Source organism: Salvelinus alpinus, chromosome 18 (genome assembly GCF_045679555.1).
Source record: "Salvelinus alpinus chromosome 18, SLU_Salpinus.1, whole genome shotgun sequence".
Lineage (NCBI taxonomy): Eukaryota > Metazoa > Chordata > Actinopteri > Salmoniformes > Salmonidae > Salvelinus > Salvelinus alpinus.
Window position 1 is genome coordinate 34,566,193 of NC_092103.1, and position 19,772 is coordinate 34,585,964.

General features: G+C 41.6%; 1 protein-coding gene across 3 annotated transcripts; it reads left to right on the forward strand.

The window, feature by feature from the left end:
* The first annotated feature begins 1,802 nt into the window (after nt 1-1,802).
* Nucleotides 1,803-19,631, forward strand: ark2ca (arkadia (RNF111) C-terminal like ring finger ubiquitin ligase 2Ca). Of its 3 annotated transcripts, none has more exons than XM_071351139.1 (8): nt 1,803-1,976; nt 12,350-12,647; nt 12,814-12,939; nt 13,122-13,254; nt 13,475-13,579; nt 14,442-14,537; nt 15,363-15,466; nt 15,589-19,631. In XM_071351139.1, the coding sequence occupies exons 1-8, from the start codon at nt 1,916-1,918 to the stop codon at nt 15,704-15,706; spliced, it is 1,041 nt and encodes a 346-aa protein (XP_071207240.1). In that variant the 5' UTR covers nt 1,803-1,915; the 3' UTR covers nt 15,707-19,631. The 3 variants fall into 3 exon arrangements, with proteins under 3 accessions (XP_071207240.1, XP_071207237.1, XP_071207238.1); XM_071351136.1 differs by lacking the exon at nt 1,803-1,976 and adding an exon at nt 3,205-3,347 and having other exon boundaries at nt 4,899-12,647; XM_071351137.1 differs by lacking the exon at nt 1,803-1,976 and having other exon boundaries at nt 3,205-12,647; nt 14,445-14,537.
* Nucleotides 19,632-19,772: the final 141 nt, after the last annotated feature.

Below are 19,772 nucleotides of genomic sequence, written 5' to 3' on the forward strand. Positions count from 1 at the left end.
CCTCACCCACAAAGGGACAGGGTCAAAGGTAAGGCAAAGAGGCACTGGCTGCTAGGGGGACATGTGGAGAGACCGGAGCTGTGCAATATGCCTATCGTAACCTCAACCCTGGAGCCCTTCTGCTCATCCTGAGGGCACCACCACAGCTGTATGCTAATTTCCACAGCTAGTCCTCTTGTCATTGGTGAGCAGAAGAAGAATTGCTAATATTTTACTAGCCTACAAAATAAATTAAATTGTTCTGTGCTGGTATTTTATGCAGCTCTGAAGGGGGTGTTTGCATATTTGAGTAGCCTTTAGTTTGTGCAGTTAAAATCACATCTGTGATTGTAGAGTACACACCTGACCACCAGAGGGCCCTCTGCCAGCAGAAATCACAAAGGAATGTTCATGGAAGTACCATTGGTAAGGACCAATAAGTAAGTAAAATACTAGGTTATTCAATGTTGTTTACTGTCCACAAGTCTATAAGGTTATATCACACCTTTGCAATGCCATTCAGGAACATGTAAGTTTTCACTTTGTTAGACTTTTGAAAGGGACGTGTGTGTGTGTGTACCGCAATCAATTTAAAGCCATACAGTATATAACATAGGTATGGAAATAGTGTTGAGTTCACTTCCGGTAGCTGCTGCCTGCTGGAGGACTACTGAGATGTCACTTTGCATAACATTGTAGCCTACACACAGTATTCTACAAATATGTCATGGCTTAACTCCGAAAATTCTGTGTGCAGGTCTACCCTTTTATATATAGATGATAGCTATGTGATGGGGATTTGTAGATCAGTGTAGTGCTATTTGTGTGTCTGAATATTCATATTTTGTACCAAGAATACACAATCAACCAAACCTCTCATTGGGGAACAATGCATAGGAAGGGTTAGCCCTTTTTTTGCTGAATTGATCCATATGACCTGTGTGTCTACTGGTGTCACACTAAATGAAGGGTCAGTTTGATAGCGGTGATGTGAAAGTGTTGTTCACTCAATATGATATGAATTTTATGTGTAAATGAGATCCAACGGCTGGAGCATGACCTCCATAAAGGCCTAGAGAGAAAATGGACAGCTGGGGGTGCAGTAGCAGAGCTTAGGGTCCTTTGTGTAAGACCAGAGGTGATTATATGGGGATTGTGGTAGGCTAGGCGGCCTAAGGGTTGCCACTGAGTAGAGAGTGACATATGGGGCTGAGTTTAATGACCCCTCCACCTCCCCTCTCCATCTGTTCCCATGTCAGACCTGAGGGGTATACTACAAAGCAGGATCATGGAGTTAGCCAGCTAACTTGCCTAAATATTTTGATATAGGATGGAAATGGGCATGGTCTGATTGATTAAAATACATATCTAAATGTAGCTTTTTTTTATGTGCCATAAAATCAATTGTTATTTCTGGTTGCTTAATCCAAGTTACCTCGCTAACTCATTGATCCTGCATTGTAGTATACACCTCTGCTCAGCTCCTGTCTTAATTCTGGTGGTGCAGACTTGAGTCTAGCCAGGATGCCATGGCATGACAATTTATCCTTCTATCATAGCCTTGCTTACAATATACCTACAACAAACAAGTCCTGGGGTATAGGAACATGGCAAAAACTGTACATTTTTCACAGTAAGGTGTATTGGTATGAAATAAATGCAATGATATTCAACACTGGATCTGAGCTTGATAGACTAGAGCAGGCGTCGATAAGACGTTCCGTTTATTTGCGAAAGACTGGTCTCTAATCTGATTGGCTGTCCCGGGTGCCACATGAAGAGGCTTCCGAACAGAGGTGTTCATTGATTGGTTCATTCTGTCTTTGTCTGAGATGCAGCTGAGAAGGCTGTCCCGTTTGAATGTGCAGGGATTGGAAGGGACCATTTCCATGGACCATCTGTCTCACAGGCTAGTGATACAACAAAGGGAGCCAGGATGGTGTTAGTACATGTTGGATATTTGGTTCTTCCCGTATTTGGCTCTGTAAGAAATAGAGGTAAAGTTATTTCTTTATTCTATCCATTTTTGTCTCTTCTCGTTCCTATATATGTAAATATTAAAGCTAACTAGCTGTCATCTGCAATGGCCAAGCTAATAATGCTAGCTGGCCAAAAAGCTAGCTGCTGAGCTAACCAGACAGCCAGTCAGCTGCGCTCGAGCGAATAAAATCCGGGTTTGCAGTGAAGGTTGTAATCGAACCATGTCAAACGACATATGCAAAATAGTTAGCTATGTAGCTAATACAGCTATAACGAATTAGTAACGTTAATGTTTTGCCATCCGTTCTAGCTTACACTTATTATTGTCAAACGTTATCCTCTCAAGCCAACTAAACAAAATGGTAACTAGCTAAACAAGACAGCTAGCTAGTTTATCTGGACAGGCTAATATTTTGGTTATAGACGCGCGAGTAGTCAGTAGAATACCGTCATTTTGGATGTAACGTTAGCTAACTAGCTAGTGGCGTCGTTTCTCCCAATTTGTCCCACTCTAACGGTTAATTATATTTTGCACCCTCTACTAATACCGTAACAACTGTGTGTTTTTAATCTGACCAGACAGCTGGTTAGCGAACATGACATCAGTGACATCAATTGTTTATCCATTTTGGTGTAGGCGAGCCTCGAGTCTTGACAACATGGTGTGTGGGGTTAGCTAGTTGTTGCCTTCAGCGAATCTGTTGTGTAGCTAGATGTGTTATTGGCTGAGGCTGTACTTTTTTTATATCGGCTTTCTAAATCCATAATTTATATACATTTTTAATTATGCGATTAACGCCCTAAAATTACTAATTGAACGTGGCAATAGGAGCTGGTCAGGTGGGTTAAAATGTGATGCAGCCTACGACGCGTTTTCTTTTCTATCCCGTAGGTTTGGAAAATTGTTTTTTTCTTGTCTCAAACCCGAAACCAAACCCCATCTCTATTTTGAGACTATCTAGCAATATGTTCAAGGAAAAACATGAGCACAACTAACCGCCTTTTGTTTTGCTCGTTTGCAAACACCATACTACCCAAATTGACCAAAATAACATCCTCAATATGCAGCAAAAGGCTATCTGTGCTGATTATATAATGATACTAATATGAACGTGCATTTTAAAATACATGCAGTAGCACCAATGATTTCATTGTGCTTTTATTTGTGTTCTTTTTTCCTGTTCCATAGTATCGAGGCTGGCGCTACATTCCGCATTTCTCAGACCTTTGTCCCCCTTCATTGTGTAGCTAACGATCATCTGCTGCTGTCTGCCGTAGCCTCTGCCTGTTCTCTGCATCTAGCTGTATTGTGAACCCCTTCTTCTTCATTTCCTCTTTTCATCTGAAGACGACATTGGCATTAAAACCCGAGTTCTCCCACTCATACCGTATCCTTCTGTGTAACAGACTAAAGAATAACACCTTCTCTAGAAAACAGTTTGTCTTTATTTAAACTGTCATGTTGCTCTTTAGTACATAATCCATTGTAGCATTAGGCCTATTACTACAAAATGTCGTTGTGATTTTCCCATTCAGTGTGGATAGACTACATTCTGCTGTAAATTCCTGTAAAGTGGATACATTTTGACCCCTTGGCCCCCGATTCGATTATAGCCAGGCTTGATAGAACTTGTGGATAGCTGTCTCCAGTCATCCCCCTTCAATCAAAGGTGCATTGTACCACTTCCATATCTGATAGCCTGTTTGAAACATAAATCACATTCATTCCCCCTCCCAAATGCTATCATCCTAATCACATTTAAACCAATTGGACAGTAACTGGCTGCAATATATCTGCATTCTAATTTGCGTGTCTTTATTTCTCAAACGATCTGAAATTGCCACCTTTGATGGTCCACTGCACCTGTTCTAGTGGCTAAACGGCCAGTCGTAATCCTAACCATGTGTACGAGCCATTTTCTTCTAATTTAATTAACCCATTTAGTTTGTCACTGCGAATCTACGAGACTTAACTCGACTCGCCGTTTAAAATTCCCTTTGATCCACTATCATGCCAAACTCCCCAGTATCTTACACACCTCCACATAATGCTATCCATTTTACAGGGATGTGTATATCCCGCACTGCTGTAAAACTCCTTTTAGAATCAAAGTGTCTTTATTCTTTGGTTGTGCTTTCTCTCTACCTTATGTTCTTGTATTAGAACCTAATGCATGATCATTTTTTAAATTCTGTTTATGTTTTCACATTGAACAGCAGATTCCAATGTAATCTTTGTGTAGTGATGTCCCTGCTGTACTGAAATGTGCTGTAGCATACACATCTACTCATTGGATGCTGCTTCTGTTCTGTTAATCTTACAGAGCATGGTCAGGCCTTGCCTTTGGTCATTATTTGCATGTAGTTGCATTATTACTATTATCACACAGTGCCACACATACTAATATTTTCCAATAAAGACTTCTAGTATTTTTCCTAACCTTCAGTGTGCTTTTTGCTGATTTCCATGTGTTTTTCCACTCCACCGTGCTGTCACTGAGGCAGTCCCCCCTCTATCTCTGTGCTCTCATCTCTCTCTTTGCGAAGGCACTTTAAGGTGCTGCTCTCTCCCGAGTCCCAATCATAGGATTAGGGACAGCCAAATCTCTTGTCCTGCTGTGAAAATTCATTTTGACTGAGACATGGGAGGCAGTGATTAATGTAGGAACCATACAGTCAACCCCCCCCCCCCCCCAATCAATACACATTCCATCTGTATTTAACGGTCTCTTGTCAACATTGCTTGTATACTATAGTAGTAGTGACCAAAACTTGCTCCTCTTTTCATCCTTTCCGCCTGTCTCGGTTTTAGTAGAGTTAACATTGTCGCTATCGGGTTACGAAAGTATTATTCCGTATTATGCACAGTGTCACACGCAACTGATGAATTTGGCTTTATGTTTTTTGTGAAATATTAGTCTTGAATTGGCGTCTTTCAGATACTGACCAGGATTGGAGATTTGGAGTTTTGTTCTGAGGCTGAATACGCACCTTGAAGTCCCTCTACATAACACACAACATTAAACACTGATATAAATGCTATGTCGGTTCTGTTTACTATGTTGTTCTTGAAAAGTGTCTTGACAGAAGTGGCACCAGCCATTCAATAGCTATACAGAGTGGGTAAACACAGGGCATTTGAATGTTACATTTAATTGCTTTATAAAACAATAAACTTATAGGCTAGCCTATATCTCAAAACTAGCAAGTAAAAGGTTTATATTGACAACAATACTTCGCCACTTCTTTACCTTGACATATATGCACTTAGATGCATATTCTCCTTTGGTTCATTATGGAATGGCACCTAGCTGTTTAGATGACCTAGATCAATCAGCAGAAAACCGAACTCAATTAGCAAAACAACTTTCTCTATGCCCGTATTTTGTTTTTGTTAAAGCACATTGAATGAAACTGTATTCCAAGTGGATTTGAACATATCAATACAATTTACAGTAAAATACATTGCATAAACCCTACTAAGGTAGATTACATCTGTGACAAGCATTACACCTTAGTGAGTGTCGTTGGTACCTCTTTGCTATGTCCAGCAGACTTCTTTGTGGGTGTATCACTTTAACACACTGATGTAATTAGCCTAAATAAGTGTGATTAGAATATGGCAAAACATTTGTACGGGGAGAAAGTTTATGTGGGCTAGGCTTATTTGTTTATTGATAATAGAAAAGTATGCTAGATTGTGTTCAATTTGGTCTTCACATGACCAATTCAATAAGACTCCATTTATAGTACAGAGCATGCATACTCAAGACTGCCTTCATTACATTTACATTTTAGTCATTTAGCTGATGATCTTCATAGCCTGATTCCTCGAACATTTGCTAAAAACCTGTATGCTACCCAGCCAGCATAGATGTTATCTGCATATGAGAGTTTTAGACCAGCCTCATGGTCTGGTTCTTCTCTAGGTTTCTTCCTAGGTTTTGGCCTTTCTAGGGAGTTTTTCCTAGCCACCGTGCTTCTACACCTGCATTGCTTGCTGTTTGGGGTTTTAGGCTGGGTTTCTGTACAGCACTTTGAGATATCAGCTCATGTAAGAAGGGCTATATAAATACATTTGATGTGATTTGATCTTATCCAGAGCAACTTACAATTAGTGCATTCATCTTAAGATAGCTGTGATGTGTAGTCCCAACTAGCTATCTCATGTTCTTGTGAGGAGAGGCTTTCTATGACAGTTGCTTGTACTAAGAGGTCCGGCTAAGGTTCATAGCCTTCCTACCTTGAGCACGCAGGTAAAGGCTATTGTCAGCGCCTTATTCTTCAAAGACTTACAAGGTCATATTAGGCAGTCAATGGCATACGTTATTCAACACTGCTGTAATGTTCCATGCAAGCAGCTGCTTTATATTTCGTTTTACATTTGCATTCTAATCATGAGATGAAATAGTACACATACCACAATGATTAATACGAGTGCCTTATTTTACTATACTTTACTAAGCACGGTACACCTATCCATAATGTCTTATGAATCTTTTGGGTTATTTATATGCATATGGTTTTTTCTTTGCTACCCCCTCAAACCAATTTCATACTGCCGGATAGGCCGACATACTAAATCCTTCAGGATTGGTTGATAGCTACTGCACTGCTTAGCCTACACATTACCTCGTCCCCTCCCCTATTCGTGCATTGTAAAGTAATGGGATGCTCATGCTACCGATGGAATGGGGTGTGTAGTGTAGATGGGGATTATGTTGGGGAGAGTAGTAGCAGTGATTATAAAACTGCAGAGACAGCCGGGTCAGACTGCTGCAGTCATGGGTGGGCAGGGCTACATGCCTGTCAGTCAAACGGGGGAGACATGCCGCACTGTGGGGAGGGGCTTGCTTTATGTGTGCACATGCTGCTCTGGAGGGGCTGAAGGCTCAGATATGCACCAGTCAGGAGATTTTACAGCCCGAGCTCAGCGCTGAGAGAGTTATGTGCAGAGAGAGACTATGCTGCAGATGCTGTGAGAGGTGCAATGTGTGCCAAATAAGGCTTATTTCATATGCTATTTTATAGTCCTTCTATGGTCCATTTATGATTATAATCATCATAGCACTGATAGTTTCCACCTTGTTCTTGTTATTTAAATGTTTTTATTTAACTAGGTAAGTCAGTTAAGAACAAATTCTTATTTACAGTGATGGCCTTCCGGGGAACAGTGGGTTAACTGCCTATATGAAGAAAGAAAAAAAAGAGATGATTATGTTTCTTCTTTGTTATTAGGGTCTGTTTAACCCATTTGTTATTAGGGTCTGTTTAACCCATTTGTTATTAGGGTCTGTTTAACCCATTTGTTATTAGGGTCTGTTTAACCCATTTGTTATTAGGGTCTGTTTAACCCATTTGTTATTAGGGTCTGTTTAACCCATTTGTTATTAGGGTCTGTTTAACCCATTTGTTATTAGGGTCTGTTTAATCCATTTGTTATTAGGGTCTGTTTAACCCATTTGTTATTAGGGTCTGTTTAACCCATTTGTTATTAGGGTCTGTTTAACCCATTTGTTATTAGGGTCTGTTTAACCCATTTGTTATTAGGGTCTGTTTAATCCATTTGTTATTGGGGTCCCTGTATCTTTGCACAACAGTGACGTAAAGCATTGCGACAGAACGGAGTGAAAATGTCTTGAAACGGCGTCCTGTGGTCCACCAAAACCAGAAGCCAACTTTTTTTTCTGCTCTACTTCCACAGCCAGCAAACACAATTTCTCCTCTTACGGATTTGAGGTTCACTGGGGTTCCTATGTCTCGAGGCAATATCTACTGTAGCAAAAGAATAACCAAGCAGAATCTGTCTCCTCGGGTTTGTGACTTGAACAGTCACACTGCTTTGAATTACGTAGGCTATGATGTACAAGGGGAAAAAAGGAATGTTGACCTGAAGTACCCTCCGGATTGTAATTTAATAACCACTGTATCAAAGAAATGTATTTAAATAAGTGTAATTTCTTACAAAATATGTAATCATCAGCTAAAAATGAACCCATAGAGCGTTTAGAACCTCTGCTTATCGTAATCATTACGTAGACATGTAATGCAGGTAGCCTAGTGGTTTGAGTGGTGGGCCAGTAACCAAAAGGTTGCTGGATCGAATCCCTGAACTGACATGATAAAAATCTGTCGTTCTGCCCCTGAACAAGGCAGTCAACCCACTGTAGCCGTCATTGTAAATAAGAATTTGTTATTAACCGACTTGCCTAGTTAAATAAAGGTTACATAATTTTTTGAAATATATATTTTTTAAACATTACAAAGGCAGTGCTACTGGAAATTCCCTTCCAAACAGTAAAGATGATGATTACACTCTTGTCTCTGCATCAAATTGGAACAACATTGCATAGCTGTTTTACAAGCCACTTTTTATCATTATGGATTTTAGTAGTAGCATTTTATCACAGTAATACAGTAAAAAAGAAAAGAAGAAAAAAAAAGCTTTAACTAGGATGGCACTAAAGATGTCTATACATGGAGCCTGGCCATTCATAGTCACAGTCTGTGGGTTTGTGCTTTTCAAATGAGGCCTGCCTGCATGTCTAAAAGAAGAGAGCCATCCCAACCCCCCCAGACCTTGGTGTCTGTCCCCCCGCGCAGACAGCTGGTAGACTATAACTGGAGACTATAACGGGAGTTAAAGGAGCAGCTGCAGTGCCTCCCCCTCCCCACACTTCCCTCCTCTGGGCGTAATGGATATTGATTGTTTGGCTGTGACCCAGCACCATGCTGATTCAGCAGGTTGGCCAGAGCTTCACTCACTACTCCTCCTTCCATAGACCGAGAGGCAGCCCAAACCCAGGGTTGGTACATGAGTAATATACAGTGCCTTTAGAAAGTTCATACACCTTGACTTATTCCACTTTTTGTTGTTACAGCCTGAATTCTAAATTGATTAAATATGCTTTTCTTTCCACCCATCTACACACAATACCCCATAATGACAAAGTGAAAACATGTTTTTGAAAAATGTTACCAAATTTATTGAAAATTAAATACAGAAACATTTAATTTACAAAAGTATTCACACCCCTGAGTCAATACTTTGTAGAAGCACCTTGGGTGGCGATTACAGCTTTGAGTCGTCTTGGGTATGTCTATCAGCTTTACACATCTGGATTTGGGGATTTTCTTCCTAGCAGAATTTCTTAATCTCTGAAACGTTAGATGGGGTGTGGCAGTGAACAGCAATCTTCAAGTCTTCCCACAGATTTTCAATAGGATTCAAGTCTGGGATTTTCCTGGGCCACTCAAGGACTTTCACGTTCTTGTTCTGAATCCATTACATCGTTGCTTTGACTGTATGCTTGAATTCATTGTCCTGTTGGAACGTAAATCTTCGCCCCAGTCTGTTTGCACTCTGATAACAGAGCTCAGCAGATTTGGCCCCATTCATTGTTCCCTCGAACTTTACTAGTCTTCCAGTCCCTGCCACTGAAAAGCATCCCCATAGCATGATGCTGCCCTCACCATGCTTCACGGTAGGGATGGTGTAAGACGGGTGAAGAGCTGTGCCTGGTTTTCTCTGGACGTAGGGCTGGGCGATATGACCAAAATATCATATCACTGTATTGTAATTTTTTTTAAATAATATTGACTATTTGAAATGTTTATTTATTTTTTGCTTTGAGTGGTGCGTGACCCTAGGTTGGCAACACATACATTGTAAGTGATTTCAATAGGTTTTTCTCCGTTATACTGTTCAATTAAACTTAAACCTAAAATAATTTTCAGCATTTTCATACATTTCTGCATTCCCTGCAATCATTTGAGATCATTTCCACAATGCCACGTAGGGCTGCACGATGTTGCAATTGTGATTTGACTTGCGATTCAGAGCACAACACTTTGGTGAACTTTTAGAATTATATAAATATAATGAATATTCTATAGTTAGAATATAATAGTGGGCATTTTGAATACAGTGTTTGACATGCCAACTAATTAAAATGCAAGGGAGGAGTTATTGTCACAGGGTAGGAACCAAAGTGTTTGTTTTCTAGGGGACCCTATAATCTTTGGCTACATTTTGTTTTCTTTTAGCTACTTCATGTTGCTAACATTAATGCTTTGCACATTCCTCTTTGATTTAGTAGATACTGTTGCACAAACAAAATGCTTATTTAGGTCTACACCATCACTGGTATTATCAGGCTGTATAGCTTATTACGTTTGCGCTGACACAGCTGGCTAGCTAGCTAATAAATGTACTAACTAGCGATTAGCATTAGCGGCTAAAAAGATTTAGGTCCAACTTGCTAGGAAAAGACAAACTAGCTGTTTGCAGATGTAAGAAACACAAACTAATAGTGTAAATATAGAACGCTAGTGGATTTAAATTAAGAAGCTAAGTGAAGCGGCATTGTTGTCGCATGTGCTGCATTAACCATGCAGACTGAACGCAAGTGCGCTCCTCAAGTGACGGGACGGGGCTTGGTCTGTGTGGAAGCGGCATGGAAAAAGTGTGCTGAGAGAGAACTCAAGTAGTGAAGTAATCTATAGAAATGGACTTACACACGGCATATCACATACAACTTTTTGAATGTATATATATTTTTTAAAGTAAAAACCCAAACCGGTCCATACATCAATACCGGTATATTGTAAAATACGGTATACCGCCCAGCCCTAAGACATAGTGCTTTGCATTCAGGCCAAAGAGTTAGGTTTTTGTCTCAACAGACCACAGAATCTTTTGCCTTGTGATCTGTCTTTCATGTGCCTTTTTGCAAACTTCAGGCGTGCTGTCATGTGCCTTTCTCAGGAGTGTCTTCCGTCTGGCCACATTACCAACTACAGCGCAAATGAAGGAAAGGAGACAAGGAGAGGAAACCACTTTAAATTATTGAACCGCACCCCACAGCCCTTAACGGCTGGTGGTTTTAGCAGTTGATCCTATAATGCCAGGCTCCATAATGAGAGGCCTGTAGGCCTAGTGCACGTAGGTCTAATGGTAGTGCAACAGTTACATCGCTCAGCAGGAAGCCTAGCGGTTAGAGAGTTGGGCCAGTAAACGAAACGTCAATGTTTTGAGTACCTGAGCCGACAAGGTGAAAAATCTGTCTGTGCCCTTGAGCAAGGCACTTAACCCTAATTTGCTCCACGGGCGCTGTACTACTATAGATGACCCTGCAAAACAAAGCCTTTCACTGCACCTATCCAGTTTGTGACAATAAAATATATTATTTTAACATAGAGGCAGGTAGATTATATATGATGTTCAACAGTGGCTCTGAATAAGTAGCATGCTAAAGAATATTTTAAAATATGTGCCACCACAATTCACAGGAACTCTGCACGAGAATCTTACGTTCATTAAGTGCCGCCACCATTCACGGGAACTCAGCACGAAAATCTTACGTTTGTTATCTTATGCTCAGGTCCAATTTAAAACCAGGGTACTTATTCATAATTCATTATACAAACCCACTTAAACCAAAGTCCACATCAAACCTTGAAATCTAACCTAGTGGATATTATCAGAAGCAGAGATTCAATCCACAAAACAAATCGTCAGTCATCGTGCCCAGTGTACCCCTTCGCTCCCAGCTGACCCTGTAGAACGACAGGAAATGAGCAGGACAGTTGGGCTCTCTCTGGAGCTTAGAGGTCGCTCTATGTTCTTTGTGCTCTTTCATCTCTTTTGTGTTCCGTCTTCCTGGGTGAGGTCGCTTTCTGTTTTCTCGCTGTGTGTGAGTGATATGTATGACGGTGTGTGAGTGATCTGTATTTCTATTTATTTTATTTAGCCAGGTAGGCCAGAACAAGTTCTCATTTACAACTGCGACCTGGCCAAGATAAAGCAAAGCAGTGCGACAAAATCAAACAGAGTTATACATGATTACGGTGTGTGGGTGATCTGTATGACGGTGTGTGAGTGATCTGTATGACGGTGTGTGGGTGATCTGTATGATGGTGGGTGATTGATCTGCATGACTGTTGTGAGTGATCTCTGTTGTGTGTCTGTTTCTGACTGCGTTTCCGATTTGATGTCTCTCTGTTCTGACTGTTTGTCTGTGTGTGTGGTTTCTGTCTGAATATGATCTGTCTGCCTGTCTCTGTCTGACTGTAATTGCTCTCTGTTATTCGATTTTGTTATGTTACCTTATGTGATTGTGCTGCCTGTTAGAGCTGTCTGTGTAATTGGTCTGTGTGATGTTTGATTGAGTGTGACAGATGACTCCCTCTACTATCTGACTGATTTTGTGTGATCACTCTCTACTCTCTCTGGTGTCTTGTCTGATTGGGTGAGTGTGTTCTCTTGGTTGATCTCTTTCTGTGGATATGATTGGTGTCTCCATATCGTTTGATGGCAGTGTCTTCTCTGTCTTGATTGGTTGGGACCAACTTCCTCTGAATCCTGATTGGGTGTACTTGTCTCCTGCAGGGGCACAATTCACCAGGCATCAGCACAGCCATGCTACCTCGTGCCGACACTTCCACCTAGGGGCCCCTCAGGCGCCCATCTCCGCTGAGTTCCCCTTGGGTCACACCAGCCAACCCCCCCAGACTGGCCTGGCCCCTCACCAGCCCCCGGCCCCTCACCACCCACCGCCCCTGCCGGCCCCCCCTCAGTTCCAGGACGTTACTGGGCCTCCGTTCCTACCTCAGGCCTTACACCAGCAATACCTCATCCAGCAGCAGCTTCTAGAGGCGCAGCACCGCAGGATCCTCCCACACTCCAGGTACCACCACACACACTTGCATGTTCCGTTGGACTCACATTTACAGGCATGTTTTGTCTGTTTCTTTCACTCACCCCCTCTGAGTCACTGAGTTGGCCAGACACTAGAACACTACACCCCCTCCAATTTCCATATGCTAATGTATGGAAATGCCTCCTCTGTGCAGACGAACTCTGGAGCGCGCTCCTCTGAACCCTCACAGACTCCGCTCGGGGTACGACTACTCCCCTCCCATCCATATCCCCCAGCCAATCAGCCAGCAGCCGCGCTACCTGGCCGAGGGCACAGACTGGTGAGTCACGGTTTGAAATTAAACGGGGAGTCTTGGAGACGATAAGTCATTGTTTCATCCCTCCATCTGTCTGGCATTAGTGGTGTTGGTTTATGTCTCTCCCCCTGCCTGTAGGGGTGATAATTTTACTGTGTTGATGTTAATATAGCTCTTTGTCCTCTCCTCTCTCTGTCTGTTCGTAGGGACCTTAGTGTGGACGCTGGCCTCTCTCACCATCAGTACCAGCTCCAGCAGCTTCCACAGCACTATCAGCATTACCTGGCGGCATCCCCCAGAATGCACCACTTTCCCAGGAACACCTCGTCTGCACAAGTGGTACTTTCATGACTGTTGGCTGTTGTGGTTGGTCTCTGCTTTGTTTTTTTGTTGTTCTGCTTGTCTATGTTGACTGTTTAGTGGCTGTGTTGTTCAGACTCTGTGTGATGTCTGCCTTTGTCCGTTCATCCATCAGTGATTCGTTGCTTGGTCCTGTGTTGTCCAACAGAGTTCTGTTAACTGTTGATGACCGAAGTGGCGTCTTTTTTGTGTTTGACAGGTTGTGCATGAGATCAGAAACTACCCGTACCCCCAGCTTCACCTGTTGGCTCTGCAGGGCCTCAACCCCTCACGTCACGCTTCCGCTGTACGAGAGAGCTATGAGGTAAATGTCCATCTCTATATCAATTTTACCAATATCTACAGTATACTGAACAAAAATATAAACGCAACAAGCAACAATTTCAAAGATTTTACTGAATTAGTTCATATAAGGAAATCAATCAATTTAAATAATAATAATCCATTAGGCCCTAATCTATGGATTTCACATGACTGGGCATAGGCTCACCCACTTGGGAGCCAAGCCCACTGCCCAGTCATGTGAGGCCAGTTGGGCCTACTGCCATATTCACTAAAATGGCATTGGAGGCAGCTTATGGTAGAGAAATTAACATTCAATTATCTGCCATCAGCTCTGGTGGACATTCCTGCAGTCAGCATGCCAATTGCGTGCTCCCTCTAAACATGAGACATCTGTGGCATTGTTGTGTGACAAAACTGCACATTTTAGAGTGGACTTTTATTGTCCCCAGCACAAGGTGCTCCTGTGTAATGTTCATGCTGTTGTATCAGATTTTTGATATGCCACACCTGTCAGGTGGATGGATTATCTTAGCAAAGGAGAAATGCTCACTAACAGGTTTGTAAACAAATGTATGCACAAAATTGGAGAGAACTACACTTTTTGTACATATGGAACATTTCTGGAATCTTTTATTTCAGCTCATGAAACATGGGACCAACACTTTTTACATGTTGTGTTTATATTTTTGTTCAGTATATGTTAATGCTATTGCTTGTGTTACACATGGATACTATACATGTGATACTATACATGTTTTTATGGTTAAGCTTTAATGGCATGGTTTAATTCTGTTACCCTAGTCATACCAGTGCTGACCGGTTGCTATTTGCAGAGGTATAGTAACGTTATCTGTCTAAAGCCTTGCTCTCCTGTGCCCTAGGAGCTGTTGCAGCTTGAAGACAGGTTGGGAAGTGTCAGTAGGGGAGCGGTTCAGACCACCATAGAGAGATTCACCTTCCCACACAAATACAAGAAGGTGAGGAGGCAGCTCACCTATACACACACACAAGTGGAGCTACAGGCAACTGCCAAAATAACGGAAACACTTGAGTAAATGAGCGATACAAAGTATTTTGAAAGCAGGTACTTTCACACAGGTGTGGTTCCCGAGTTAATTAAGCAATTAACATTCCATCATGCTTAGCGTAATGTATAAAAATGCTGGGCAGGTCATTATTTTGGGTACCATGGCTATGCCCCCATAGTATGACAATGCCCTCATCTACAGGGCACGAGTGGTCACCAAATGGTTGGATGAGCATGAAAACGAAGTAAACCATATGCCATGGCCATCTGTCACCCGATCTCAACCCAAATGAACACTAATGGGAGATTCTGGAGCGGCACCTGAGACAGTGTTTTCCACCACCATCAACAAAACATGATGGAATTTCTCATCGACTAATGGTGTCGCATCCCCCCAATAGAGTTCCAGACACTTATAGAATCTATACCAAGGTGCATTGAAGCTGTAGTGGCTCGTGTGACCCAACGCTCTATTAAGACACTTTATGTTAGCGTTTCCTTTATTTTTACAGCTACCTGTATATTGTAAATGTAACCAGTGGGAATTGAATATCTTAACCATTAGACCGAGAGGACATCTTCAAGGTCTGAGGACTTACAAGTCTCACAGTGCTACTGCTGCATGAGTGCATGATTCCAAATCACCTCCGGTACTGTATACAAACTCAAAGTTTTAAAAAGCAATGTCGCTTACTTCTGAAGCCTTAGTGGTCTCTTTAAAAACTCTTAACTCTGTCTGATTCTAATCTGGATATGTCATTTGATTGGTCCACAGAGGAAGCCTCTGGATATGAAGATTGGCGAGGAGGGCGAGGAGACTGATGTGGATGAGAAATGTACCATCTGCCTGTCGATGCTGGAGGAGGCAGAGGACGTCAGGTAATGACAAAGAACCCACTGAACAAGTGTGATGTGCATACTGTATATTTTCTCTTTCAGTGTGTGAGTTGACGACCAGACGATTGACCTTCTTCCTTTTCTCTCCCGTCTCACCTGTCCAGGCGGTTACCCTGCATGCACCTCTTCCACCAGGGCTGTGTGGACCAGTGGCTGGCGACCAGCAGGAAGTGTCCAATCTGCCGCGTGGACATCGAGACGCAGCTCCACCCAGACAGCTGATGTCCCAGGGGTGGAGCCTGACGGTCTGGCTGCTGTCAATCACCCTGGCGTGGATCCTGCTCCCTTCCACCCGGCCCTGCCTCTCCCAACATGGGTGCTTTGCCAAATGTCTCCAGTCGTCACGTGACATCATCACCCTCTCTGACTCACGCTTTACTGAGCCAATCCAGGATTACTTACTGCACGAGAGACCGGAGACTGACTCTCTCTCTCAATAAAAGCACATCCCCAGCAAAAAGACATGCAAACACTCACGCATACATTACATACTATATACACATGCGCACACAGGGTTTACTAGTTGCTTGCTGGTGGTTGGGTGTCGTTGCTGTTGTGTTGTAGTTAGGGGAGGCAGGTGTGTTTCCTGTGTCTTTGTAGCATGTTCTTAAAGCCATGACATTAATGTACAGAGTGAAAAGCACACAACCCCACTTGCCAGCCAGCCTGCCACATACACACACACTGCTTATTCTGCCACAACAGGAAGCTAATCAACCACTTAAAAGCCCTGTCGCCATGTTTGCCTACAGATCATTTGTGGTAGTACAGTAGCAGCATCAGACACAGTGGTATTTTGACCCCTCACTTTGTTATAAGAGGGGGACTGAGTGTTCAGAACTCACCCAGCTTCTACTTTTTGCAATACAGTAGTTGTATTTTGTCCGAACACTGATGGCAGCATCAGTCCCAAGCAAATGTACAACTATTTCACTGCTGTCATGTCGGCCTGCCCCAATGCATGGGGTGGCGTGTGTTTTTGAGTAAATACAGAGGTTAGTGAGTGTTTTTAACCAAATGTGTTATGGTATTGCTTGACCTGCCGCAATGTGTGTGTTCTGCCCCAGTGTGTGGGTTTCAGTGTATGTTTAACCAATTCTTGCGCGTGCGTGACAAACTTAAAGTGCAGGTTCAAGTGTGTGTTAAAGGGTAATATAGAAGTTAGCTTAACAGTGATTTGATTGGAGTGCTTGTAGAATACAAAGCCAAATAAGGAATAAAAAAATGTATTTAAAAAATGTAGTAGGACCTATCCCCCATCATGCACTGCAGTGACTGAGTGAGATGTGGGGCCTTCTGGTTAAGCAGAAGTGTTAACTGCCCTGGAAACAGCGACTCTGTGCCATCCCCTCCTGTCGCAGGTGTTAAGGCTGAGCAGTGTAGTGAAATGCATGTTTCAATGTTGGCTTGGGCTGTCGTGTTAGCGTTCAAATAAAAAATGGAGGGCAGAGGAGGGTGTTGTCTGTGCATGACTTAGTTAATCTGAGCTGTGATTATCAACTCAACACAAACAAACAAACGAAGAAAAATGGAGCACGATGTCAGTGGTTATCCCTGACCTGTAGCGTGTGTTCATACTGTCCCTTTTTGGTGGCAAACAAAATGGAATCCTATTGTTTACCTTATTGCCTAAAGAACAAGCACATGTGATAGATATAGCAACAACCTCTTTTTGTTATTGCATTTGCGTTGGTTTCCGTATATTTAGGTATAAACGCGCACTGTTTTGGACCGAGTGAGGAGCTTGTGTGTTGAACTTGTTTTTATGTGTCAGATCTCCCCTCGTGGTTGCTATGCTGGTTGCTATGCTGTATTGCTAGAACAACAATGTAGAATGTTGTGTGATGGGGGCAGTATCCTCCCCACAGTGCATATGGACAGGTCTGGGCTGGGGTCACAATGAGTACCAAAATAACGGTCATAGAACACTTTTTGTTGTCAAAACAACTCTTTAAATGTTGATATTGTGTGTTCTTTCCTTTTGTTTTGTTGCTATGTTATGTCTGAGTCAATGTGCATGAACACTACATAGGTTTTTAAGGATTGGCACAGGTCCTGTACTATGCATTGAGGACTCGATGTGAAGTATTAGGACAGACCCTAAATGCCCTATAGACTGAAGGATGAGTTGTGACGGATTGGGACTGACCCTAACTGTCCTGTGCACTGCCAGTGTTGATACTGACTCCTCCTTTAGTCTAGTTTTTTATGGGAAGTTTTGATAGTTTACACAGGGTGTTGTCAGTTGAGATGCCTTAAGTATTTAACAATCATTATTTATTACTAATTGTAGATAACGTGGGTAAGTATTTAATTTTATATCGTTTTTTTTGCAATTTAATCATTTATTTATTTAGATATAACACAAAATGGTTTTAAAAAATTGAACGATTACCTCTTTTTTGCATTTTTGCATTGTTTTAATTCAATGGGAATGCTTCGCATGCAGTTGTATTTTTCCTGAAGAAACTAAACTAAAAAGACCTGCTGTTTGATCTCTCTCCCCGAGCCGGCTGTGTTATGTTTACTGTCCCGGGCTGAGCTGTCGAGCCTGCTCTTCTCATGTGGTGCTGTGGATAGTGGTGCTGTGGATATCTTGGTTACATTCCATTCAATGCAATTTTCTCTGATACCTATGCTGTGATGTAGTGGACAAACTGCAATGGAGTGAAATGTTTAAGTTTGTAATTTGTCTTGTTTTGCACTCATAGTTTTAACATGGGAACCCTCTCACTGGCATAAAGCAGTTACGATCGTAGATGTATTGTTATTATTATTGTATACTTTGTCAATTCCAGTTCTCTGCCTCTCATCCCTCTCTCCATTCTTTCTTTTAAAAAAAGCATGTTCCTTTTCTGTGTTGGGATATTTCTCCTTCCCTCTTTTCCAAATATCTTATAGTTTTGAGCCCAACAAGTGCCTCGCTTCTAGTGTTGAGATTTTTCCTTATGATTGTAGCTATTTTTGTTACCGAGCCACACAAACTCCTACGCTCAGTTACTCGAAAGCCATCATGCCTGAACTAGGTACATATTTATCTGGCGGTCTTACTCCTGCATTACAGGACCACCATGATGAACTGTAGGCGATGTTCAAATGCTGTATAATGTTGTCTTTCCTTTATTATTTCCTCCTTTCTCACTTCTCTTTGTCACCACTGACCAACCTGCAAGGTGAAGGAAATATGACGTTAGCCCCCATAAGTGGAGTGTGGGAACTTCAAGGTGGCGTGGTATTGCTTTCACTAACCAAATAGATCTGTGGATATCTGTGGATACCTTATGAGAATAAAGAAAGCAGCATTTTAGGAGTACTCGGAAATAGACATTTCTCTCCTTTTTTTAGTTAAACCTTGACCTAATCTAGTAATACCTTTGAAATATTTACTTTATCTATTATACAAATTAAGGAAATATTTGACCAATCTTTGTGAAAATGTTTCACTGTGTTCATCTGCGCTACACTAATTATTCTTAATATTCCCTCTTTTCCTGCCTTTCTGTTCCCTCGTTTCCTTTTCTTTATTTTCTCTTACCGTCCATCCTTCCCTCCACTCAGAACCCATCCAATGTTTCCTATCACAATCCTCTCTATGTAAAACAAGAACAGACAGAGGATCTCTTAAAGCACAACCTTACTAAAAATGCATGTTTTTCTCAGGTTTGAATATATTCTCAATGGTATATAAGTATATGGTGAAAATATTTGTAGATATACAAAGAATATTACAGAATTAATTTTGCTGCTGCTTGCATCTGAAAAACTGAAGGAAAGAGAAAATATCCCAAAAAGTGCCAGTGATAGGGCTGCCGCCATCTTTGTATAAGGTCTGCTGTTTAGCCGTGACTGCGCAATGTTTTTCAATATAGGAGATTTTATCGGAGAATATAACTATTTATCATTAATATTAAAGCAATAGCTCATTAATGATGAGTGTGTTGATGAACTGGATGAGCATATTGTGTAAATGTTAGATTCACATTTGGTGGAATTTTGTACTTTATTTATTACTACTACTAATAATGATTTTAAAAGTTGCATCGCTAAACCCAAACTGTTCTGTTTTTTTTATTTACATTTTATTTCAAGGCTGGTATATTATCCTTTTTGTATGTGCTCTTTTTGTAATAAATTGGATAAAATGGAAGGTGTATAAATCTGGTGTTTGTGAGTGAGTAGAAGTTACCTTGTGTCCCTACAATTAAGGCCAGTTATGACTCTGAAGTTAGAGGAGAAGGATGAAAAAAAAGAATCCCTACAAAAGGCTTTCATTGAGAATGAGACACAT